At 52.0% G+C, this 26824-nt stretch overlaps 1 protein-coding gene across 1 annotated transcript; it reads left to right on the plus strand.

The window, feature by feature from the left end:
• The first annotated feature begins 9 nt into the window (after nucleotides 1–9).
• RNF41 (ring finger protein 41) lies at nucleotides 10–24124 on the plus strand. The gene is made up of 7 exons (XM_064734858.1): nucleotides 10–150; nucleotides 1677–1783; nucleotides 10414–10526; nucleotides 17076–17347; nucleotides 20190–20325; nucleotides 20949–21052; nucleotides 23205–24124. The coding sequence occupies exons 3-7, from the start codon at nucleotides 10437–10439 to the stop codon at nucleotides 23554–23556; spliced, it is 954 nt and encodes a 317-aa protein (XP_064590928.1). The 5' UTR covers nucleotides 10–150; nucleotides 1677–1783; nucleotides 10414–10436; the 3' UTR covers nucleotides 23557–24124.
• The last annotated feature ends 2700 nt before the right edge of the window (nucleotides 24125–26824 follow it).

Genomic DNA, 26824 nt, shown 5'->3' on the forward strand with positions numbered 1-26824 from the left:
AGTTCCGGCCAGAGCGGCACTTCCGGCGCGGCACTTCCGGTGCGGCGGCGCCGGGCGGCGGCACCGGGAGGAGGCCGCGGCCGCCGCTGAGCCCCGAGCGGCACCGAACGGCCCCGAACGGCCCCGAGCGGGCCGGGCCCGCCGCCCGCGGTACGTGCGGCCTGCGGGGGAGGCACCGGAGAGGCCCCCGGGGCGGTCCCGGTAACACCGGGAGAACCGGGGGAGGAGCGGGGAACGTTCATGGAGGAGACCGGAAAGCTCGAGGGGGGTCGCGGTTGAAGGAGGAGGCTCGGGGTGGTGTCGGTAACGGCGGAATGGAAGGGAACGGAACCGGGGATGGGAACCGGGAACGGCTCCGGTTGGGAATTGTCCGGTAACGGGAGAGCGAGGAGGAAATGGGGGGGAAATCCAGGAAAATTTGGGAAAAATCCCGAGGAATTTTTCGGGGGGAAAAATCAGGGGGAGAATTTTGGAAATAATTGGAAGGAATTTGGGGAAAATCGAGAGAAATTTTGGGAATAATTAAAAAAAAATGGGAATTATTTGAGAGAATTTTGGGAATAATTCGGGGGAATTTGGGCTGAAATTCCCAAATTTCTGAGCGTGGATCCCACTGGAATTGGGGCTGAAATTCCCAAATTTCTGAGCCTGAATCCCACTGGAATTGGGGCTGAAATTCCCAAATTTCTGAACCTGAATCCCACTGGAATTGGGGCTGAAATTCCCAAATTTCTGAGCTTTGATCCCACTGGAATTGGGGCTGAAATTCCCAAATTTCTGAGCTTTGATCCCACTGGAATTGGGGCTGAAATTCCCAAATTTCTGAGTGTGGATCCCACTGGAATTGGGGCTGAAATTCCCAAATTTCTGAGTGTGGATCCCACTGGAATTGGGGCTGAAATTCCCAAATTTCTGAACCTGAATCCCACTGGAATTGGGGCTGAAATTCCCAAATTTCTGAGCTTTGATCCCACTGGAATTGGGGCTGAAATTCCCAAATTTCTGAACCTGAATCCCACTGGAATTGGGGCTGAAATTCCCAAATTTCTGAGTGTGGATCCCACTGGAATTGGGGCTGAAATTCCCAAATTTCTGAGCTTTGATCCCACTGGAATTGGGGCTGAAATTCCCAAATTTCTGAGTGTGGATCCCACTGGAATTGGGGCTGAAATTCCCAAATTTCTGAACCTGAATCCCACTGGAATTGGGGCTGAAATTCCCAAATTTCTGAGTTTGGATCCCACTGGAATTTGGGCTGAAATTCCCAAATTTCTGAGTGTGGATCCCACTGGAATTGGGGCTGAAATTCCCAAATTTCTGAGCTTTGATCCCACTGGAATTGGGGCTGAAATTCCCAAATTTCTGAACCTGAATCCCACTGGAATTGGGGCTGAAATTCCCAAATTTCTGAACCTGAATCCCACTGGAATTGGGGCTGAAATTCCCAAATTTCTGAGCTTTGATCCCACTGGAATTGGGGCTGAAATTCCCAAATTTCTGAGCGTGGATCCCACTGGAATTGGGGCTGAAATTCCCAAATTTCTGAGCCTGATTTGGGGCTGAAATTCCCAAAATTCCCATAAAATCACCACAGAGGGTGGGAATTTCTCCCCATGGTTGGGAATTCCGTGTGGGATTTGACTTTTCCTGATTTTTTTCTGTTTTTTTGGGATCAGATCCGCGCCCTGCTGCAGAGGAGAGGGAAAAATGGGAGAATTTGGGGAGGAATTCCCTGCTCAGAGTGAGGCCCCGAGTCCTGCCAGGAGGAATTCTGCCACGGGAGGTAAAATTCCATTTTCTTGGGAATTCCTTCAATTCCCTCCCTTTTCCATGAGGATTCCTTCAATTTCTTCAATCTTTCTTTTCCTTGAAATTTCCTTGAAATTTCCTTTCCTTGAAATTTCCTTTCCTTTCCTTGAAATTTCCTTTCCTTGATATTTCCTTTCCTTGAAATTTCCTTAAAAATTCCTTTCCTTTTTCCTATTTTTGAAATTCTTCCAATCTCTCCTTTTTTTCCCTTTTTTTTTTCCTTTTATCCTTTTATCATTTCCAATCTTTTCCTCTTTTTTAGGAATTCCTCCAATCCTTCCTTTTTCCCATAGGAATTCCTTCAATTCTTCCTTTTTTTTCCTTTTCCCTTTCTTCCAATCCTTCCTTTTTTATTTGTCCTTTCCTTTTTCCTTTTTAGAGAATTCCTCCAATTTTTCATTTTTTTCCATGGGAATTCCTCTAATCCTTTTATCCTTTTTTTTTTTAATTTTTTTTTTCCTTTTTCTTTTCCTTTCCTTTCCTTTTTAGGAATTCCTTCAATCCCTCCTATTCCCATGGGAATTCCTTCAATCCTTCTTTTTCCTTTTCCCTTTTTGCTTTTATCCTTTTTCCTTTTTCATTTCCAATCCTTTCCCTTTTTCTTTTTTTGGGAATTTCTTCCCATCCTTCCTTTTTTCCCTTTTCCTTTTTCCTTTTTTGAAATTTCTTCAATCCTTCCCTTTTTCCCATGAGAATTCCTCCAATCCCTTCTCTTTTCCTTTTCCAATATTTTCCTTTTTCAGGAATTCCTTCAATCCTTCCTTTTTTCTTTTTTAATTTTTCTTTTTTCTTTTTCCTTTTCCTTTTCCTTTTCCTTTTCCTTTTCCTTTTCCTTTTCCTTTTCCTTTTCCTTTTCCTTTTCCTTTTCCTTTTCCTTTCCTTTTTTTAGGAATTCCTCCAATCCTCCCTTTTTTTCCTTTTCCTTTTCATTTTTCCTTCCCTTTCCTTTTTTGGGAATTCTTTCAATCCTTCCTTTTTTCCCCATAGGAATTCTTTCAATCCTTCCTTTCTTTTTCCATTCTGGGAAGATCCCAGAGGAATTTTGGGAAAATTTCAGAGACATTTTGGGATGAACCTGGTGAGATTCCCAAAAGGAATTTTTGGGCTTTTGGGAAGATCCCAGAGGAGTTTTGGGAAGATCCCAGAGGAATTTTGGGATGAACCTGGTGAGATTCCCAAAAGGAATTTTTGGACTTTTGGGAAGATCCCAGAGGAGTTTTGGGAAAATTTCAGAGACATTTTGGGATGAGTTTGGTGAGATCCCAAAAGGAATTTTGGGAAGATCCCAGAGGAGTTTTGGGATGAACCTGGGGGAGATCCCAGAGGAATTTTGGGAAGATCCCAGAAGAATTTTGGGAAGATCCCAGAGGAATTTTGGGAAGATTTCTGAGACATTTTGGGATGAGCCTGGTGAGATCCCAAAAGGAATTTTGGGCTTTTGGGAAGATCCCAGAGGAATTTTGGGCTGTTCCTGGATTTTTTGGGCACCCCTGAGCTCCAGGGAATTTTCCAGAAGAGCCCTGATCCCCTGGGCTGGGATTTGGGGCCGTTCCAGGATTTGGGAGCAGCCCTGACCCCCCAGTCCTTATCAAATTCTGCTCCTTATCAAACCCTGCCCCTTATCAAACCCTGCTCCTTATCAAACCCTGCTCCTTATCAAACCCTGCTCCTTATCAAACCCTGCTCCTTATCAAACCCTGCTCCTTATCAAATCCTGCTCCTTATCAAACCTGCTCCTTATCAAATTCTGCTCCTTATCAAACCCTGCTCCTTATCAAACCCTGCTCCTTATCAAACCTGCTCCTTATCAATCAAATCCTGCTCCTTATCAAACCCTGCTCCTTATCAAACCCTGCTCCTTATCAAATTCTGCTCCTTATCAAACCCTGCTCCTTATCAAACCCTGCTCCTTATCAAACTCTGCTCCTTATCAAACCCTGCTCCTTATCAAACCCCGCTCCTTATCAAACCCCGCCCCTTATCAAACCCCGCCCCTTATCAAACCCTGTTCCTTATCAAATCCTGCTCCTTATCAAACCCTGCTCCTTATCAAACCCCGGGGCTGTGGAGTTTTCCCAGGGATTTTTTTTTTTGGGATTAAAGGAAGGACCTGGAGCTGCTCAGGGGACAGGGAGGGGACAAAGGCCCTGCCTGGGCCATGGTGGGGACGCGGGGTCACATCTGGGCAGGAGCTGGGCACATCTGGATGCGTTTGGGAGGCCACATCTGGACAGGAGGCCACATCTGGACAGGAGGACAGGGTTTGGGTGCAGGAGCTCAGCACATCTGGCTGGGGTCAAGCTGCAGGAGCTGGGCACATCTGGATGCATTTGGGAGGCCACATCTGGACAAGAGGCCACACAGAGGCAGGGTTTGGGTGCAGGAGCTCAGCACATCTGGATGTGTTTGGGAGGCCACATCTGGCTGGGGGACAACAGCAGGGCCAGGCCTGACCTGCTCCCCTTGGGGTGGGCACAGCTGGAATTCCCAGTTCCCCTCACAGCTGGAATTCTTGCCCAGCACAGCTGGAATTTTTGCCCCTCACAGCTGGAATTCCTGGAGTGGGCACAGCTGGAATTCCTGATGTGGGCACAGCTGGAATTCCTGGGGTGGGCACAGCTGGAATTCCTGACGTGGGCACAGCTGGAATTCCTGGGGTGGGCACAGCTGGAATTCCTGAGGTGGGCACAGCTGGAATTCCCAGTTCCCCTCACAGCTGGAATTCCTGCCCAGCACAGCTGGAATTCCTGCGGTGGGCACAGCTGGAATTCCTGCCCAGCACAGCTGGAATTCCTGCCCAGCACAGCTGGAATTCCTGCGGTGGACACAGCTGGAATTCCTGCCCGGCACAGCTGGAATTCCTGCCCAGCACAGCTGGAATTCCTGACATGGGCACAGCTGGAATTTTTGCCCCTCACAGCTGGAATTCCTGGGGTGGGCACAGCTGGAATTCCTGCCCGGCACAGCTGGAATTCCCAGTTCCCCTCACAGCTGGAATTCCTGACGTGGGCACAGCTGGAATTCCTGACGTGGGCACAGCTGGAATTCCTACCCAGCACAGCTGGAATTTTTGCCCCTCACAGCTGGAATTCCTGACGTGGGCACAGCTGGAATTCCTGATGTGGGCACAGCTGGAATTTTTGCCCCTCACAGCTGGAATTCCTGGGGTGGGCACAGCTGGAATTCCCAGTTCCCCTCACAGCTGGAATTCCTGCCCAGCACAGCTGGAATTCCCGAGGTGGGCACAGCTGGAATTCCCAGTTCCCCTCACAGCTGGAATTCCCGTGTCCCCTCACAACTCCCGGTCCCCATCCCGGTGTCCTCCTCCCATTTCTGCCCCTCCCGTTGGGGTTTGGGGTGGGGACTCCTTATCGGGGCCGTTGTCACGGCTCTGTCACCGCCTTTGATGTCGGGGAGGGGCCCAGGGAGCAGCAACGGCCGGGGCAGAGCTCAAGGCCGGGGCTGGGGAGGGAATTTATTGGGAATTCTGAGCTGGAGAGGGAATTTATTGGGAATTCTGAGCTGGGAATGAGGCTGGGGAGGGAATTTATTGGGAATTCCAGGATGGAGAGGGAATTTATTGGGAATTCTGAGCTGGGAATGAGGCTGGGGAGGGAATTTATTGGAATTCCAGGCTGGGGAGGGAATTTATTGGGAATTCCAGGATGGGGAGGGAATTTATTGGGAATTCCAGGCTGGAGAGGGAATTTATTGGGAATTCTGAGCTGGAGAGGGAATTTATTGGGAATTCCAGGCTGGGGAGGGAATTTATTGGGAATTCTGAGCTGGAGAGGGAATTTATTGGGAATTCTGAGCTGGGAAGGGGCTGGAGAGGGAATTTATTGGGAATTCCAGGCTGGAGAGGGAATTTATTGGGAATTCCAGGATGGAGAGGGAATTTATTGGGAATTCCGAGCTGGGAATGGGCTGGGGAGGGAATTTATTGGGAATTCCAGGCTGGGGAGGGAATTTATTGGGAATTCCAGGCTGGAGAGGGAATTTATTGGGAATTCCAGGATGGAGAGGGAATTTATTGGGAATTCCAGGCTGGAGAGGGAATTTTTTGGGAATTTTGAGCTGGGAAGGGACTGGAGAGGGAATTTATTGGAATTCCAGGCTGGAGAGGGAATTTATTGGGAATTCCAGGCTGGAGAGGGAATTTATTGGGAATTCCAGGATGGAGATGGAATTTATTGGGAATTCCAGGATGGGGAGGGAATTTATTGGGAATTCCAGGCTGGAGAGGGAATTTATTGGGAATTCTGAGCTGGGAACGTTTCCATTCCCAACCCCAGACGTGCTGAGCTCTGCAAATCAAATAAACCACCCCCAAAAAACCCCAAATCAAAGCCACAAATTGGAAATTCAGGGTTAGGATTCAGGTTGGGATTTAAAAACCCTTCCCAACCCTTTCCCTGTAGGACTTTGGATTTTTAACCCTTTTAGATCCCAATCCCAGGGGCTGGAATGGCTCTGGGAAGACCCAAAAAGCTCCAAGGAACCCAAATCCCTGACCCAAAGGAACTCAAGAAAAACCAGATTTTACTCAAACTCCTTCCCGACTCTTTTCCTGTAGGATCTTTGCCTTCAAACCCTGTTAGATCCCAATCCCAGGGGCTGGAATGGACCCAAAAAAGCTCCAAGGAACCCAAATTCCTGACCCAAAGGAGCTCCAGAAGAAACGAGTTTGACTCCAAACCCTTTTCCCTGCAGGACCTTGGCCTTCAAATCCCAATCCCAAGGGCTGGAATGGCTCTGGGAAGACCCAAAAACCCCGAGGAACCCAAATTCCTGACCCAAAGGAACTCAAGAAAAACCAGATTTTACTCAAAAATCCTTCCCGACTCTTTTCCTGTCGGATCTTTGGCCTTCAAACCCTGGTAGATCCAATCCCAGGGGCTGGAATGGACCCAAAAAAGCTCCAAATAACCCAAATTCCTCCCCCTCCCTGACCCAAAGGAGCTCCAGAAGAAACGAGTTTGACCCCAAACCCCTTTCCCTGCAGGACCTTGGCCTTCAAATCCCAATCCCAGGAGCTGGAATGGCTCTGGGAAGACCCAAAAAAGCTCCAAGGAACCCAAAGGAACTCAAGAAAAAACCAGATTTTACTCAAAAATCCTTCCCGACTATTTTCCTGTAGGATCTTTGCCTTCAAACCCTGGTAGATCCCAATCCCAGGGGCTGGAATGGACCCAAAAAAGCTCCAAGGAACCCAAATTTCTCCCCTCCAAGGAACCCAAATCCCTGACCCAAAGGAGTTCAAGAAGAAACGAGTTTGACTCCAAACCCCTTTCCCTGCAGGACCTTGGATTTCAAATCCCAATCCCAAGGGCTGGAATGACTCTGGGAAGACCCAAAAAAGCTCCAAGGAACTCAAGAAAAACCAGATTTTACTCAAAAATCCTTCCCGACTCTTTCCCTGTAGGATCTTTGCCTTCAAACCCTGTTAGATCCCAATCCCAGGGGCTGGAATGGACCCAAAAAAGCTCCAAATAACCCAAATTCCTTCCTTCCAAGGAACCCAAATTCCTCCCCTCCAAGGAACCCAAATCCCTGACCCAAAGGAACTCAAGAAAAACCAGATTTTACTCAAAAATCCTTCCCGACTCTTTTCCTGTAGGATCTTTGCCTTCAAACCCTGTTAGATCCCAATCCCAGGGGCTGGAATGATTCTGGGAAAACCCAAAAAAGCTCCAAGGAACCCAAATTCCTGACCCAAAGCAGCTCCAGAAGAAATGGGTTTGACTCCAAACCCCTTTCCCTGCAGGACCTTGGCCTTCAAATCCCAATCCCAAGGGGCTGGAATGGCTCTGGGAACACCCAAAAACCCCGAGGAACCCAAATCCCTGACCCAAAGGAACTCAAGAAAAACCAGATTTTACTCAAAAATCCTTCCCAACCCTTTCCCTGTAGGACTTTGGCCTTCAAACCCTGTTAGATCGCAATCCCAGGGGCTGGAATTACTCTGGGAATACCCAAAAACCCCGAGGAACCCAAATTCCTCTCCACCCCTGACCCAAAGGAGCTCCAGAAGAAATGGGTTTGACTCCAAACCCCTTTCCCTGCAGGACCTTGGACTTCACATCCCAATCCCAGGGGCTGGAATGACTCTGGGAAAACCCAAAAACCCTGAGGAACCCAAATCCCTGACCCAAAGGAACTCAAGAAAAACCAGATTTTACTCAAAAATCCTTCCTGACTATTTTCCTGTAGGATCTTTGCCTTCAAACCCTGTTAGATCCCAATCCCAGGAGCTGGAATGGACCCAAAAAAGCTCCAAGGAACCCAAATCCCTGACCCAAAGGAGCTCCAGAAGAAACGAGTTTGACTCCAAACCCCTTTCCCTGCAGGACCTTGGCCTTCAAATCCCAATCCCAGGGGCTGGAATGGCTCTGGGAAGACCCAAAAACCCCGAGGAACCCAAATCCCTGACCCAAAGGAACTCAAGAAAAAACAGATTTTACTCAAAAATCCTTCCTGACTCTTTTCCTGTTGTATCTTTGCCTTCAAACCCTGTTAGATCCCAATCCCAAAGGCTGGAATGGCTCCAGCACCAGAGGAACCCAAATTGCTCCCCACCCCTGACCCAGGTGACCCCAAGAAGGTTCAGGTTTGACTGAAACCCCGAGGTTTTGCCCCGTTTTCCCCACAGGTGGCTCGGTTCCAGGGAGAAAATCCTTGGAAATCCCAATCCCAGGGGCTGGAATGACTCTGGGAAGACCCAAAAAAGCTCCAAGGAACCCAAAGGAACTCAAGAAAAACCAGATTTTACTCAAAAATCCTTCCTGACTATTTTCCTGTAGGATCTTTGCCTTCAAACCCTTTTAGATCCCAATCCCAGGGGCTGGAATGGACCCAAAAAACCTCCAAAGAACCCAAATTCCTCCCTTCCAAGGAACCCAAATCCCTGACCCAAAGGAGCTCCAGAAGAAACGAGTTTGACTCCAAACCCCTTTCCCTGAAGGACCTTGGCCTTCAAATCCCAATCCCAAGGGCTGGAATGGCTCTGGGAAGACCCAAAAAGCTCCAAGGAACCCAAAGGAACTCAAGAAAAACCAGATTTTACTCGAAAATCCTTCCTGACTATTTTCCTGTAGGATCTTTGCCTTCAAACCCTGTTAGATCCCAATCCCAGGAGCTGGAATGGACCCAAAAAAGCTCCAAGGAACCCAAATTCCTCCCCTCCAAGGAACCCAAACCCCTGACCCAAAGGAGCTCCAGAAGAAACGAGTTTGACCCCAAACCCCTTTCCCTGCAGGACCTTGGCCTTCAAATCCCAATCCCAGGGGCTGGAATGGCTCTGGGAACACCCAAAAACCCCGAGGAACCCAAATCCCTGACCCAAAGGAACTCAAGGAAAACCAGATTTTACTCAAAAATCCTTCCCAACTCTTTTCCTGTAGGATCTTTGCCTTCAAACCCTGTTAGATCCCAATCCCAGGGGCTGGAATGGACCCAAAAAAGCTCCAAATAACCCAAATTCCTCCCCATCCCTGACCCAAAGGAGCTCCAGAAGAAACGAGTTTGACTCCAAACCCCTTTCCCTGCAGGACCTTGGCCTTCAAATCCCAATCCCAAGGGCTGGAATGGCTCCAGCACCCGAGGAACCCAAATTCCTCCCCATCCCTGACCCAGGTGACCCCAAGAAGGTTCAGGTTTGACACAAACCCCGAGGATTTGCCCCATTTTCCCCACAGGTGGCTCGGTTCCAGGGAGAAAATCCTTGGAAATCCCAATCCCAGGGGCTGGAATGGCTCTGGGAAGACCCAAAAAAGCTCCAAGGAACCCAAAGGAACTCAAGAAAAACCAGATTTTACTCAAAAATCCTTCCCGACTCTTTTCCTGTAGGATCTTTGCCTTCAAACCCTGTTAGATCCCAATCCCAGGGGCTGGAATGGACCCAAAAAACCTCCAAATAACCCAAATTCCTCCCCTCCAAGGAACCCAAATCCCTGACCCAAAGCAGCTCCAGAAGAAACGGGTTTGACTCCAAACCCCTTTCCCTGCAGGACCTTGGCCTTCAAATCCCAATCCCAGGGGCTGGAATGACTCTGGGAAGACCCAAAAAAGCTCCAAGGAACTCAAGAAAAACCAGATTTTACTCAAAAATCCTTCCCAACCCTTTCCCTGTAGGACTTTGGCCTTCAAACCCTGGTAGATCCCAATCCCAGGGGCTGGAATGATTCTGGGAAAACCCAAAAAAGCTCCAAGGAACCCAAATTCCTCCCCATCCCTGACCCAGGTGACCCCAAGAAGGTTCAGGTTTGACACAAACCCCGAGGATTTGCCCCATTTTCCCCACAGCTGGCTCGGTTACTGGGAGAAAATCCTTGGAAATCCCAATCCCAAGGGATGGAATGGCTCTGGGAAGACCCAAAAACCCCGAGGAACCCAAATCCCTGACCCAAAGCAGCTCCAGAAGAAATGGGTTTGACTCCAAACCCCTTTCCCTGCAGGACCTTGGCCTTCAAATCCCAATCCCAAGGGCTGGAATGGGTTCCAGCACCAGAGGAACCCAAATTGCTCCCCATCCCTGACCCAGGTGACCCCAAGAAGGTTCAGGATTGACTCAAACCCCGAGGATTTGCCCCGTTTTGCCCGCAGGGTTCTGGCGCCGGTGACGAGCGATGGGGTATGATGTGGCTCGGTTCCAGGGGGACGTGGACGAGGACCTGATCTGCCCCATCTGCAGCGGGGTCCTGGAGGAGCCGGTGCAGGTAGGGCACACCTGGGCATGGGGTAGGGCAGGTAGGACACACCTGGGGATGGTGGGTGCAGGTAGGACACACCTGGGCATGGTAGGACACACCTGGGGATGGTGGGGGCAGGTAGGACACACCTGGGCATGGTGGGTGCAGGTAGGACACACCTGGGCATGGTGGGGGCAGGTAGGACACACCTGGGATGGGGTGGGGGCAGGTAGGACACACCTGGGGATGGTGGGGGCGGGTAGGGCACACCTGGGCATGGTAGGACACACCTGGGCATGGTGGGGGCAGGTAGGACACACCTGGAGATGGGGTGGGTGCAGGTAGGACACACCTGGGCATGGTGGGTGCAGGTAGGACACACCTGGGCAGGTAGGACACACCTGGGCATGGTGGGTGCAGGTAGGACACACCTGGGCAGGTAGGACACACCTGGGCATGGTGGGTGCAGGTAGGACACACCTGGGCAGGTAGGACACACCTGGGCATGGTGGGACACACCTGGGATGGAGTGGGTGCAGGTAGGACACACCTGGGCAGGTAGGACACACCTGGGCATGGTGGGGGCAGGTAGGACACACCTGGGCATGGTAGGACACACCTGGGCATGGAGGGGGGGCAGGTAGGACACACCTGGGCATGGTGGGGGCAGGTAGGGCACACCTGGGCATGGTAGGACACACCTGGGCATGGAGTGGGGGCAGGTAGGACACACCTGGGCATGGTGGGGGCAGGTAGGACACACCTGGGGATGGTGGGGGCAGGTAGGACACACCTGGGCATGGTGGGACACACCTGGGATGGGATGGGGGCAGGTAGGACACACCTGGGCATGGTAGGAGCAGGTAGGACACACCTGGGCATGATAGGACACACCTGGGCATGGTAGGACACACCTGGGCATGGTGGGTGCAGGTAGGGCACACCTGGGCATGGTAGGACACACCTGGGCAGGTAGGACACACCTGGGCATGGTAGAACACACCTGGGCATGGTGGGGGCAGGTAGGGCACACCTGGGCATGGTGGGGGCAGGTAGGACACACCTGGGCATGGTAGGACACACCTGGGGATGGGGTGGGACATGGTGGGTGCAGGTAGGACACACCTGGAGATGGGGTGGGTGCAGGTAGGACACATCTGGGCATGGTAGGGGCAGGTAGGGCACACCTGGGCATGGTAGGGGCAGGTAGGACACACCTGGGATGGGGTCGGGGCAGGTAGGACACACCTGGGCATGGTGGGGGCAGGTAGGACACACCTGGGGATGGGGTGGGACATGGTGGGTGCAGGTAGGACACACCTGGGCATGGTAGGACACACCTGGGCATGGTGGGTGCAGGTAGGGCACACCTGGGCATGATGGGGGCAGGTAGGACACACCTTGGGATGGGATGGGTGCAGGTAGGACACACCTGGGCATGGTGGGTGCAGGTAGGACACACCTGGGCATGGTGGGACACACCTGGAGATGGTAGGACACACCTGGGCATGGTGGGGGCAGGTAGGACACACCTGGGCATGGTGGGACACACCTGCGCATGGTAGGACACACCTGGGGATGGTAGGACACACCTGGGCATGGTGGGGGCAGGTAGGACACACCTGGGGATGGGGTGGGGGCAGGTAGGACACACCTGGGCATGGTGGGACACACCTGGGCATGGTGGGAGCAGGTAGGGCACACCTGGGCATGGTAGGACACACCTGGGCATGGTAGGACACACCTGGGCATGGTGAGGGCAGGTGGGACACACCTGGGCATGGGGTGGGTGCAGGTAGGACACACCTGGGATGGGATGGGGGCAGGTAGGACACACCTGGGCATGGTAGGACACACCTGGGCATGGTGGGAGCAGGTAGGACACACCTGGAGATGGTGGGAGCAGGTAGGACACACCTGGGCATGGTAGGGCACACCTGGGCATGGTAGGACACACCTGGGAATGGGGTGGGGGCAGGTAGGACACACCTGGGGATGGTGGGACACACCTGGGCATGGTGGGGGCAGGTAGGGCACACCTGGGCATGGTGGGACACACCTGGGCATGGTGGGGGCAGGTAGGACACACCTGGGCATGGTGGGGTGGGGGCAGGTAGGACACACCTGGGCATGGTAGGACACACCTGGGATGGGATGGGATGGGATGGGATGGGATGGGATGGGATGGGATGGGATGGGATGGGATGGGATGGGATGGGATGGGATGGGATGGGGGCAGGTAGGGCACACCTGGGCATGGGGTGGGACATGGTGGGTGCAGGTAGGACACACCTGGGGATGGGATGGGTGCAGGTAGGACACACCTGGAGATGGGATGGGTGCAGGTAGGACACACCTGGGCATGATGGGGGCAGGTAGGACACACCTGGGCATGGTGGGACACACCTGGGCATGGGGTGGGCAGGTAGGACACACCTGGGCATGGGGTGGGGGCAGGTAGGACACACCTGGGGATGGGGTGGGTGCAGGTAGGACACACCTGGGCATGGTAGGACACACCTGGGCATGGGGTGGGTGCAGGTAGGACACACCTGGGCATGGTGGGACACACCTGGGGATGGTGGGTGCAGGTAGGACACACCTGGGCTTGTAGGACACACCTGGAGATGGTGGGTGCAGGTAGGACACACCTGGGCATGGTAGGACACACCTGGGGATGGTGGGAGCAGGTAGGACACACCTGGGGATGGTGGGGGCAGGTAGGACACACCTGGGCATGGTAGGACACACCTGGGCATGGGGTGGGACATGGTGGGTGCAGGGGTGGCACTCAGGGCTCTCCTGGAGATCGAGTCCACCTTGAACTTGGCAATCTGGGAGGTTCCTCCACCCCAGCCATTCCCTGGGTGACTCCATGAGGGATTCTGTGAGGAATTCCAGGAATGATCCCATGAGTGATCCCATGATCAGTTGTATGATCAATCCCATGATCAATCCCGTGATTGAAGGAGTAGAGGTGGCACTCAGGGCTCTCCTGGGGATTGGTTCCATCTTGGCCTCAATGCCCTGGGAAGTTTCCCCACCCCAACCACTCCACAAGTGACCCCATGACTGATCCCATGACTGATCCCATGGTTGATCCCATGATCAATCCTATGACTGAACCAGCAGAGGTGGCACTTGGGACTCTCTTGGGGATTGAGTCCATCGTGGCCTCAATGCCCTGAGAAGTTTCTCCAACCCAACCATTCCATGATCAATGCCATGACTGAACCAGCAGAGGTGGTACTCAAGGCTCTCCTGGACATCAAGTCCATCTTGACCTCGATGCCCTGGGAGGTTCCATTGCATCATCGATCCCATGATGATCCTGTGAGTGACCCCATGATCAGTCCTCTGAGTGAACGAGCAGAGGTGGCACTTAGAGCTCTCCTGGGGATTGAGTCCATCTGACCTCAATGCCCTGAGAAGTTTCTCCAACCCAACCATTCCATGATCAATGCCATGACTGAAGGAGCAGAGTGGTACTCAAGGCTCTGTTGGACATCAAGTCCATCTTGCCTTGACAATCTGGGAGGTTCTCCCACCCCATTCCATGAGTGACCCCATGATTGAAGGAGCAGAGGTGGCACTTGGGACTCTCTTGGGGATTGAGTCCATCGTGGCCTCAATGCCCTGAGAAGTTTCTCCAACCCAACCATTCCATGATCAATGCCATGATCAATGCCATGACTGAACCAGCAGAGGTGGCACTCAGGGCTCTCCTGGACATCAAGTCCATCTTGACCTCGACAATCTGGGAGGTTCTCCCGCCCCAACCGCTGCCGTTCCCCGCAGGCGCCGCACTGCGAGCACGCCTTCTGCAATGCCTGCATCACGCAGTGGTTCTCGCAGCAGCAGACGTGCCCCGTGGACCGCAGCGTGGTGACGGTGGCCTTTGGTCTCCTTGGCCTCAATGCCCTGGGAGATTTCCCCAACCCAACCATTCCATGATTGATCCCATGAGTGATCCTGTGAGTGACCCCATGATCAATCCCATGATTGAAGGAGCAGAGGTGGCACTCAGGGCTCTCTTGGATATCAGTTCCACCTTGGCCTTGATGCCCTGGGAGGTTTCCCCAACCCAACCATTCCACGAATGATCCCATGTGTGATCCCATGAATGGTTCCCAGACCAATCCCATGACTGAATGAGCAGAGGTGGCACTTGGGGCTCTCCTGGACATCAAGTCCATCTTGACCTCAATGCCATGTGAAGTTTCTCCAACCCAACCATTCCATGATCAATGCCATGACTGAACCAGCAGAGGTGGTACTCAAGGCTCTCCTGGACATCAAGTCCATCTTGGCCTCGACAATCTGGGAGGTTTCCCCACCCCATCCTGGGAGGTTTCCCCGCCCCAGCCATTCCATGCATGACTCCATGAGGGATTCCATGATCAATCCCATGATTGATCCCATGACTGAACCAGCAGAGGTGGCACTCGGGGCTCTCTTGGACATCTTGACCTCGACAATCTGGGAGGTTTCCCCACCCCATTCCATGAGTGACCCCATGACTGAAGGAGCAGAGGTGGCACTCGGGGCTCTCTTGGACATCCTGACCTCGACAATCTGGGAGGTTTCCCCACCCCAGCCATTCCATGCATGACTCCATGAGGGATTCCATGATCAATCCCATGATTGATCCCATGACTGAACCAGCCGAGGTGGCACTTGGGGCTCTCTTGGACATCAAGTCCATCCTGACCTCGACAATCTGGGAGGTTCTCCCGCCCCAACCGCTGCCGTTCCCCGCAGGCGCCGCACTGCGAGCACGCCTTCTGCAATGCCTGCATCACGCAGTGGTTCTCGCAGCAGCAGACGTGCCCCGTGGACCGCAGCGTGGTGACGGTGGCCTTTGGTCTCCTTGGCCTCAATGCCCTGGGAGATTTCCCCAACCCAACCATTCCATGATTGATCCCATGAGTGATCCCATGTGTGATATGAATGGTTCCCAGACCAATCCCATGATCAATCCCATGACTGAAGGAGCACAGGTGGCACTTGGGGCTCTCTTGGGGATTGAGTCCATCGTGGCCTTGATGCCATGGGATGTTTCCCCAACTTAGCCATCCCATGACTGATCCCATGAATGTTCCCTTGATCAATGCCATGACTGAAGGAGCAGAGGTGGCACTCAGGGCTCTCCTGGACATCAAGTCCATCTTGACCTCGACAATCTGGGAGGTTTCCCCACCCCAGCCATTCCATGCATGACTCCATGAGGGATTCCATGATCAATCCCATGATCAATCCCATGAGTGAATGAGCAGAGGTGGCACTCAGGGCTCTCCTGGGGATTGGTTCCATCTTGGCCTCAATGCCCTGGGAAGTTTCCCCGCCCCAACCACTCCACAAGTGACCCCATGACTGATCCCATGGTTGATCCCATGGTTGATCCCATGATCAATCCCATGACTGAAGGAGCAGAGGTGGCACTCAGGGCTCTCCTGGACATCAAGTCCACCTTGGCCTTGACAATCTGGGAGGTTTCCCCACTCCATCCTGGGAGGTTCCATTGCATCATCGATCCCATGATTGATCCTACAAGTGACCCCATGATCAATCCTATGACTGAATGAGCAGAGGTGGCACTTGAGAAGTTTCTCCAACCCAACCATTCCATGATCAATGCCATGATCAATGCCATGACTGAACCAGCAGAGGTGGCACTCAGGGCTCTCCTGGACATCAAGTCCATCTTGACCTCGACAATCTGGGAGGTTTCCCCACCCCATCCTGGGAGGTTTCCCCACCCCAGCCATTCCATGCATGACTCCATGACTCCATGAGGGATTCCATGATCAATCCCATGATTGATCCCATGACTGAAGGAGCAGAGGTGACACTTGGGGCTCTCTTGGGGATTGAGTCCATCTTGGCCTCAATGCCGTGTGAAGTTTCTCCAACCCAACCATTCCATGATGAACCAGCAGAGGTGGTACTCAAGGCTCTGTTGGACATCAAGTCTACCTTGGCCTTGACAATCTGGGAGGTTTCCCCACCCCATTCCATGAGTGACCCCATGATTGAAGCAGCCGAGGTGGCACTCAGACTGAAGTCCATCTTGGCCTTGATGCCCTGGGAGGTTTCCCCAACCCAACCATTCCACGAATGATCCCATGTGTGATCCCATGAATGGTTCCCAGACCAATCCCATGATCAATCCTATGACTGAATGAGCAGAGGTGGCACTTGGGGCTCTCTTGGACATCTTGACCTCGACAATCTGGGAGGTTTCCCCACCCCATCCTGGGAGGTTCCATTGCATCATCGATCCCATGATTGATCCTACGAGTGACCCCATGATCAATCCCATGACTGAACCAGCAGAGGTGGCACTCGGGGCTCTCTTGGACATCAAGTCCATCCTGACCTCGACAATCGGGGAGGTTTCCCCACCCCATCCTGGGAGGTTTCCCCACCCCAGCCATTCCATGCATGACTCCATGAGGGATTCCATGATCGATCCCATGACTGAAGGAGCCGAGGTGGCACTCGGGGCTCTCTTGGACATCCTGACCTCGACAATCTGGGAGGTTCTCCCGCCCCAACCGCTGCCGTTCCCCGCAGGCGCCGCACTGCGAGCACGCCTTCTGCAATGCCTGCATCACGCAGTGGTTCTCGCAGCAGCAGACGTGCCCCGTGGACCGCAGCGTGGTGACGGTGGCCCACCTGCGCCCGGTGCCGCGCATCATGCGCAACATGCTCTCCAAGCTGCAGATCACCTGCGACAACGCCGTCTTCGGCTGCACGGCCGTGGTGCGCCTCGACAACCTCATGGCTCACCTCAACGACTGCGAGCACAACCCCAAGCGCCCCGTCACCTGCGAGCAGGGATGCGGGTGAGGGCACGGGGTGGGCATGGGATGGGCATGGGACGGGCGCAGGAATGGCTCTGGGATGGACATCAAATGAGGATGGTCAAGGGATGGGGATGGGCATGGGATGGGGATGGCCATGGAATGGGCACAGGATGGGGATGGACACAGGATGGGCATGGACACAGGATGGGGATGGACACTGGTATGGACACAGGATGGACACTGGCATGGACACAGGATGGGCATGGGATGGACACAGGATGGGGATGGTCATGGGATGGACGTGGGATGGGGATGGCCATGGAATGGGCACAGGATGGGGATGGACACAGGATGGGCATGGACACAGGATGGGCATGGGATGAGCATGGGATGGGGATGGTCATAGGATGGGGATGGACATGTAGAACTGGCACAAGTATGGGCACAGGGTGGGCATGGGGATGAGGGTGGACATGGGATGGGCACAGACATGGAAGGGCCCTGGGATGGGCACAGGATGGGCACAGGATGGGGATGGGATGGACACAGGATGGGGATGGTCATGGGATGGACGTGGAATGGGGATGGCCATGGAATGGGCACAGGATGGGGATGGACACGGGATGGACGTGGAATGGGGATGGCCATGGAGTGGGCACAGGATGGGGATGGACACGGGACGGGGATGGACACTGGCATGGACACAGGATGGGCATGGGATGAGCATGGGATGGGGATGGTCGTAGGATGGGGATGGACATGGACATGTAGAACTGGCACAAGTATGGGCACGGGGTGGGCATGGGGATGAGGGTGGACATGGAAGGGCCCTGGGATGGGCACAGGATGGGGATGGTCATGGGATGGACGTGGGATGGGGATGGACACAGGATGGACACTGGCATGGACACAGGAATGGCCCTGGGATGAGCATGGGATGGGGATGGACATGTAGAACTGGCACAAGTATGGGCACAGGGTGGGCACGAGGTGGGCATGGGCATGAGGGTGGACATGGGATGGGCACAGGAATGGCCCTGGAATGGCCCTGGGGTGAGCATGGGATGGGGATGGCCATAGGATGGGGATGGACATGTAGAACTGGCACAAGTATGGGCACAGGGTGGGCGCGGGGTGGGCATGGGGATGAGGGTGGACATGGGATGGGCATGGGATGGGCACAGACATGGAAGTGCCCTGGGATGGGCACAGGATGGGCACTGGGATGGACACAGGATGGGGATGGTCATGGGATGGACGTGGAATGGGGATGGCCATGGAATGGGCACAGGATGGGGATGGACACAGGATGGACACTGGCATGGACACAGGAATGGCCCTGGGATGGACATGGGATGGGGATGGTCATAGGATGGGGATGGACATGTAGAACTGGCACAAGTATGGGCACGGGATGGGCATGGGGATGAGGGTGGACATGGGATGGGCACAGACATGGAAGGGCCCTGGGATGGGCACAGGATGGGCACTGGGATGGACACAGGATGGGGATGGGATGGGCACAGGAATGGCCCTGGAATGGGCACTGGTATGGACATGGGATGGTCCTGGGGATGGACATGAGGTAGGCATGGACATGGGATGGGGATGGACACATAAATGGGCACAGGATGGCCATGGAACAGGCACAGGAATGGGCACTGGGATGGCACAGGAATGGGCACTGGGATGGACATTGAATGGGAATGGTCGTAGGATGGGGATGGACACATAGAATGGGCACTGGATGGACATGATGTGGTGCTGGGATGGACACAGGGTGGAGATGGACATGGGATGGGCACAGGAATGACTCTGGGATGGGCACAGGGTGGAGGTGGACATGGGGATGGAACAGGCACAGGAATGACTCTGGGATGGGCACAGGATGGGCACTGGGATGGGCACAGGATGGGGATGGGTGTGGGATGGGTACAGGAGCAGACATTGGGATGGAGATGGACACAAGGTGGGAGTGGGATGGGCATGGGATGGGCACTGGGATGGACACAGGAATGGGCACTGGGATGGACATGAGATGGCCCTGGAATGGGCACAGAGTGGGCATGGGATGGGCACGGGATGGCACTGGGTTGGGCACAGGGTGGAGATGGACATGGGGATAGAACAGGCACAGGATGGGCACTGGGATGGGCACAGGATGGGCACTGGGATGGACGTGGAATGGCCCTGGGATGGACACAGGAATGGGCACTGGGATGGACACAGGAATGGGCACTGGGATGGACATGAGATGGCCCTGGAATGGACACAGAGTGGGCATGGGATGGGCACGGGATGAGGATGGACACAGGAATGGGCACTGGGATGGACACAGGATGGCCTTGGAATGGACACAGGAATGGGCACTGGGATGGACACAGGAATGGGCACTGGGATGGACATGAGATGGCCCTGGAATGGGCACAGAGTGGGCATGGGATGGGCACAGGATGAGGATGGACATGGAATGGCCCTGGGATGGACACAGGAATGGGCACTGGATGGACATGAGATGGCCCTGGAATGGACACAGAGTGGGCATGGGATGGGCACGGGATGAGGATGGACATGGAATGGCACTGGGATGGGCACAGAGTGGGCATGGGATGGACACAGGAATGGGCACTGGGATGGGCACAGAGTGGGCATGGGATGGGCACGGGATGGCACTGGGTTGGGCACAGGGTGGCCATGGAATGGCCGAAAGAACGGCCCATCAAAGCAAAAGAAAGAAGAAAGAAGGCATCAAAGCAAAAAAAACCCCATTTATCCCCCAAATCCTCCTTCAGCCTGACACTCAGAGCCTTTCCCCACCTGAATTACGGTGTAAAATCCCCTAAATTTGTGTCCCCACCTTTTTTCCTCTCTCTCCTGGCAGGTTGGAGATGCCCAAGGACGAGCTGCCCAACCACAACTGCATCAAGCACCTGCGCTCGGTGGTGCAGCAGCAGCAGACGAGGATTGCAGAGCTGGAGAAAACCTCAGCTGAGCACAAGCACCAGCTGGCCGAGCAGGTGGGCACCTGCCAGGGCAGGTTTGGGCTGTTGGGCACTGAAATCCCCCCCAAAAAAATGGGGGAGAAGGTGTGGTTCTGTAGGGTTGGGCTGGGCTACACTGGGGACTCCAGAAATCCCAAATTCCCCCCAAAAAAATCCCAAAAAATTCTGTGGGGAGGTGTGAGTTGAGTGTGGCTCTGTGGGATTGGCCTACACCATGCTGGGGGCTCCAGAAATCCAAAAATCCCCAAAAAATTCTCAGAAAACAGGAAAAATTGTGCTGAGGGGAGCAATGGGTTGAGTGTGGCTGTGCAGTAATGAAAATTTAAAAATGTGGTGAAAGATCTGATTTTTTAGAAGAATGTAAGTTAAATCTGGTAGTAATTATTATTTATTGTTCTAATAAGTTTTAAGGTCTTCATTCCAAGTTTTTATTTATGTTTATATTTGTATTTATTACCTTTGTAAAATAAAAAAAAAGGGGAAAAACAAGGGGCGGGTTTGGGTTGTTAAGCACCAAAAATGAGGGAAAAAAAAAAAAGGGTAAATTTTTGGTGCTTGGACACCAAAATCCTCACCAAAAAAAAGGAGAAAAAAGGGATAATTCTCATTCTAAATCCCATTTTTTCCTATCTTGGCAGAAGAGGGACATCCAGCTGCTCAAGGCCTACATGAGGGCAATCCGCAGCGTCAACCCCAACCTGCAGAACCTGGAGGAGACCATCGAGTACAACGAGATCCTGGAGTGAGTGCGGGGCCTTTGGGGGCTTTTTGTGGGAAATTTGTTGGTTTTTAAGGGAAATTTATCATTTTTTGAGGGAAATTTGTAGTTTTCTGAGGGAAATGGGTCATTTTCTGAGGGAAATTTTTGGTTTTTTGAGGGAAATTTATCATTTTTTGAGGGATTTTTGTTGTTTTTTGAGGGAAATGGGTTATTTCCTGAGGGAAATTCACCAATTTTTGAGGGAAATTTGTCGTTGTCTGAGGGAAATTTGTAGATTTTGGGAGAAAATTTGTCACTCTTTGAGGAAAACTCATTGATTTTTGAGGGAAGTTTGTCATTTTCCAAGGGAAGGTTGTAGGTTTGGAGGGAAATTAGTTGATTTTTGAGGGAAATTAATCAATTTTTGAGGGAAATTTGTAGGTGTTTGAGAGGAATTAGTAAATTATTGAGGGAAATTCATTGATTTTTGAGGGAAATTCATTGATTTTTGAGGGAAATTTGTAGGTTTTGTGGGGGAATTTGTTGGTTTTTGAGGGAAATTTGTTGTTTTTTTGAGGAGATTTTGTAGGTTTTGGGAGAAAATCTGTAGATTTTTGAGGGAAATCTGTTGGGTTTTGAGGGAAATCTGTCATTTTCTGAGGGAAATTAATTGATTTTTGAGGGAAATTTGTCATGTTCTGAGGGGAATTTGTCATTTTCTTAGGGAAATTTGTAATTTTTTGAGGGAAATTCATCGATTTTTGAGGGAAATGTGTAGGTTTTTAGGGGGAAATTCATCATTTTCTGAGGGTAATTCGTTGATTTTTGAGGGAAATTTGTCATTTTCTGAGGGAAATGCATCAACTTTTGAGGGAAATTAATTGACTTTTAAGGGAAATTTGTAGGTTTTGGAGGGAAATACGTCAATTTTTGAGGGACATTTTTAGGTTTTGGGAGAAAATCTCATTTTTTGAGGGAAATTCATCAGTTTTTGAGGGAAATTCATCGATTTTTGAGGGAAGTTTGTAGGTTTTAGGAGGAAGCACATCAATTTTTGAGGGAAATTTGTAAGTTTTGGGTGGAAATATGTCGACTTTTAGAGGAAAATTTATTGTTTTTTGAGGGAAATTCCGTGATCCCACCCCATCCCTTTCCCCCCAGGTGGGTGAACCCCCACAATTCCACAATCCCTGACCCCATTATCCCCCCTAAGCTGGCTGAACCCCCACAATTCCACCCCAAACCTTCATCCCCGTGCACATTGTGTCCCCCGAGGTGGCTGAACCCCCACAATTCCATGATCCCACCCCACCCCTGACCCCTCTGAGTTTCCTGAGCTGGCTGAACCTCCACAATTCCACAATTTCACCCCAAATCTCTCTCTCAGTGTCCCCTAAGCTGGCTGAACCCCCCCAATTCCACAATCCCTGACCCTGTTATGTCCCCTAAGCTGGCTGAACCCCCACAATTCCACAATCCCTGACCCCGTTATGTCCCCCCAGGTGGCTGAACCCCCACAATCCCACCCCAAACCCCCATCCCTGACCCCATTATCCCCCCTAAGCTGGCTGAACCCCCACAATTCCACAATCCCTGACCCCGTTATGTCCCCTAAGCTGGCTGAACCCCCCCAATTCCACAATCCCACCCCACCCCTGACCCCGTTATGTCCCCTAAGATGGCTGAACCCCCACAATTCCACAATCCCTGACCCCGTTATGTCCCCCCAGGTGTCTGAACCCCCACAATTCCACGATTTCACCCCAAATCTCTCTCTCAGTGTCCCCGCAACTGGCTGAACCCCCCCAATTCCACAATCCCACCCCACCCCTGACCCCGTTATCTCTGTCCAGGTGTCTGAACCCCCCCAATTCCACAATCCCTGACCCCGTTATGTCCTCCCAGGTGGCTGAACCCCCACAATTCCACAATTTCACCCCAAATCTCTCTCTCAGTGTCCCCGCAACTGGCTGAACCCCCCCAACTCCACAATCCCACCCCTCCCCTGACCCCGTTATCTCCCCCCAGGTGTCTGAACCCCCCCAATCCCACAATCCCACCCCTCCCCTGACCCCGTTCTCTCCCCGCAGGTGGGTGAACCCCCACAATTCCACAATCCCTGACCCCGTTATGTCCCCCCAGCTGGGTGCATCTCCCCAATTCCACAATCCCTGAGCCCGTTCTCTCCCCGCAGGTGGGTGAACTCCCTGCAGCCGGCGCGGGTGACGCGCTGGGGCGGCATGATCTCCACGCCCGACGCCGTCCTCCAGGCCGTCATCAAGCGCTCGCTGGTGGAGAGCGGCTGCCCGGCGTCCATCACCAACGAGCTGATCGAGAACGCGCACGAGCGCAATTGGCCGCAGGGGCTGGCCACGCTGGAGACGCGGCAGATGAACCGCAGATACTACGAGAACTACGTGGCCAAACGCATCCCCGGCAAGCAGGCCGTGGTGGTGATGGCCTGCGAGAACCAGCACATGGGAGAGGACATGGTGCTGGAGCCGGGGCTCGTCATGATCTTCGCTCATGGCGTGGAGGAGATATGAGAGGAGTGGTGGAGATGGGGGGGTTTGGGGTTGTGAGTGTTGGTCATGGAGGAGAGCTGAAAAAAATGCAGTTTGGAGATAACAGGGGTTTGCTGGACTTGGGTTTTTTGCTCATGGAGTGGAGGAGAGCTGAGAAAAATCCATCTTGGGATGGAGGGGAGTTTGTGGAGGAGATGTGAAAAAATCCAACTTGGGACACTGGGGGTTTTGTGGAGTTGGGTTTTTCCCTCATGGAATGGAGGAGATCTGAGAAAAATCCACCTTGGGATGGAGGGGGGTTTGTGGAGATGGGTTTTTGGGGTTGTGATTTTTGCTCCCGAAAAAAAATCCAATTTGGAGACGGCAGGGGTTTCCTGGACTTGGATTTTTCCCTCATGGAGTGGAGGAGATCTGAGAAAAATCCATCTTGGGATGGAGGGGAGTTTTGTGGAGATGGGGGTTTTGGGGTTGTGAGTGTTGGTTGTGGAGGAGAGCCGAAAAAAATCCAATTTGGAGATAACAGGGGTTTGCTGGACTTGGGTTTTTAGTGGTCATGGAGGAGAGATCCAAAAAAATCCAACATGGGACACTGGGAGTTTGCTGGACTTGGGTTTTTCCCTCATGGAGTGGAGGAGATCTGAGAAAAATCCAATTTGGGACAGTGGGAGTTTTCTGGAGTTGGGTTTTTGGGGTTCATGATTTTCATTCATGCCATGGAGGAGATCTGAGAAAAATCCAATTTGGGACAATGGGGGTTTTGTGGACTTGGGATTTTGGGGTTGTGAGTGTTGGTTGTGGAGGAGAGCTGAAAAAAATCCAATTTGGAGATAACAGGGGTTTGCTGGACTTGGGTTTTTCCCTCATGGAGTGGAGGAGATCTGAGAGAAATCCACCTTGAGATGGAGGGGAGTTTGTGGAGGAGATATGAAAAAAATCCAATTTGAGACACTGGGGTTTTGCTGGACTTGGGTTTTTCCCTCATGGAGTGGAGGAGATCTGAGAAAAATCCAATTTAGGACAATGGGAGTTTTGTGGAGTTGGGTTTTGGGGTTGTGATTATTGGTCATGGAGTGGAGATCCAAAAAAATCCAACATGGGACACTGGGGGTTTCCTGGACTTGGATTTTTCCCTCATGGAGTGGAGGAGATCTGAGAAAAATCCAACTTGGGATGGAGGGGAGTTTGTGGAGGAGATGTGAAAAAATCCAATTTGAGACACTGGGGGTTTTGTGGAGTTGGGTTTTTGCTCATGACATGGAAGAGATCCAAAATAATCCAACTTGGGACACTGGGGGTTTCCTGGACTTGGGTTTTTCCCTCATGGAGTGGAGGAGATCTGAGAAAAATCCAATTTAGGACAATGGGAGTTTTGTGGAGATGGGGGGTTTGGGGTTGTGAGTGTTGGTTGTGGAGGAGAGCTGAAAAAAATCCAGTTTGGAGATAACAGGGGTTTGCTGGACTTGGGTTTTTCCCTCATGGAGTGGAGGAGATCTGAAAAAAATCCAATTTAGGACAATGGGAGTTTGTGGAGATGGGGTTTTGGGGTTGTGGTTGTTGGTCATGGAGTGGAGATCCAAAAAAATCCAACATGGGACACTGGGGGTTTCCTGGACTTGGGTTTTTCCCTCATGGAGTGGAGGAGATCTGAGAAAAATCCAATTTGGGACAATGGGAGTTTTCTGGAGTTGGGATTTTGGGGTTGTGATTTTTGCTCCAGAAAAAAATCCAATTTGGAGATAACAGGGGTTTGCTGGACTTGGGTTTTTCCCTCATGGAGTGGAGGAGATCTGAGAAAAATCCAATTTAGGACAATGGGAGTTTTCTGGAGTTGGGTTTTTGGGGTTCATGATTTTCATTCATGCCATGGAGGAGATCTGAGAAAAATCCAACTTGGGATGGAGGGGAGTTTGTGGAGGAGATGTGAAAAAAAATCCACCTGGGGACAATGGGGGTTTTGTGGAGTTGGGGTTTTGGGGTTGTGATTATTGGTCATGGAGGAGACCCAAAAAAATCCAATTTGGAGATAACAGGGGTTTGCTGGACTTGGGTTTTTCCCTCATGGAGTGGAGGAGATCTGAGAAAAATTCACCTTGGGATGGAGGGGGGTTTGTGGAGTTGGGGTTTTGGGGTTGTGATTATTGGTCATGGAGTGGAGATCCAAAAAAATCCAACATGGGACACTGGGGGTTTCCTGGGCTTGGATTTTTAGTGGTCATGGAGGAGAGCCAAAAAAAATCCAATTTGGAGATAACAGGGGTTTGCTGGACTTGGGTTTTTCCCTCATGGAGTGGAGGAGATCTGAGAAAAATCCAATTTGGGACAGTGGGAGTTTCCTGGAGTTGGGTTTTTGGGGTTCATGATTTTCATTCATGCCATGGAATAGAGCTAAAAAAAATCCAATTTGGAGACGGCAGGGGTTTGCTTTACTTGGATTTTTCCCTCATGGAGTGGAGGAGATCTGAGAAAAATCCACCTTGGGATGGAGGGGAGTTTTGTGGAGTTGGGTTTTTTGCTCATGGAAGACATGGAAGAGATCCAAAATAATCCAATTTGGGACAGTGGGAGTTTTCTGGATTTGGGTTTTTGGGGTTCATAATTTTCATTCATGCCATGGAGGAAATCTGAAAAAAATCCACCTTGGGACAATGGGGGTTTTGTGGAGTTGGGTTTTGGGGTTGTGATTTTTGGTCATGGAGGAGACCCAAAAAAAATCCAATTTGGAGATGGCAGGGGTTTGCTGGACTTGGATTTTTTGCTCATGGAGTGGAGGAGATCTGAGAAAAATCCAATTTAGGACAATGGGAGTTTTCTGGAGTTGGGATTTTGGGGTTGTGATTTCTGCTCATGGAGGAGATCTGGAAAAAAATCCATTTTGGGATGGCAAGAGGTTTTCTAGAGTTGGGATTTTTGCTCATGACATGGAAGAAGAGATCCAAAAATAATCCATTTTGGGATGGCAGAGGTTTTCTGGACTTGTGTTTTTTCCCTCATGGAGTGGAGGAAATCTGAGAAAAATCCAATTTGGGATGGCAGAGTTTTCCTGGATTTTTAGGGTTTGTGATTTTCACTCATGGCCAGGAGCAGATCTGAAAAAAAATCCAACAATGAGGATTTCCTGGATTTGGAATTTTTGGGGTTGTGATTTTTGTTTATGATATGAAGAAGATCTGAGAACAATCAACGGTTCCACCCCCTCAGGACGGTGGGGTTTAATTGAATTTGGATTTTTTGGGTTTTGTGATTTTCCCTCACAGCATGGAAATCTGGAGATGTGAAAAAATTCCTCCTC

The sequence above is a fragment of the Zonotrichia leucophrys genome, chromosome 29 (assembly GCF_028769735.1).
Source record: "Zonotrichia leucophrys gambelii isolate GWCS_2022_RI chromosome 29, RI_Zleu_2.0, whole genome shotgun sequence".
Classification (NCBI taxonomy): Eukaryota; Metazoa; Chordata; class Aves; order Passeriformes; family Passerellidae; genus Zonotrichia; species Zonotrichia leucophrys.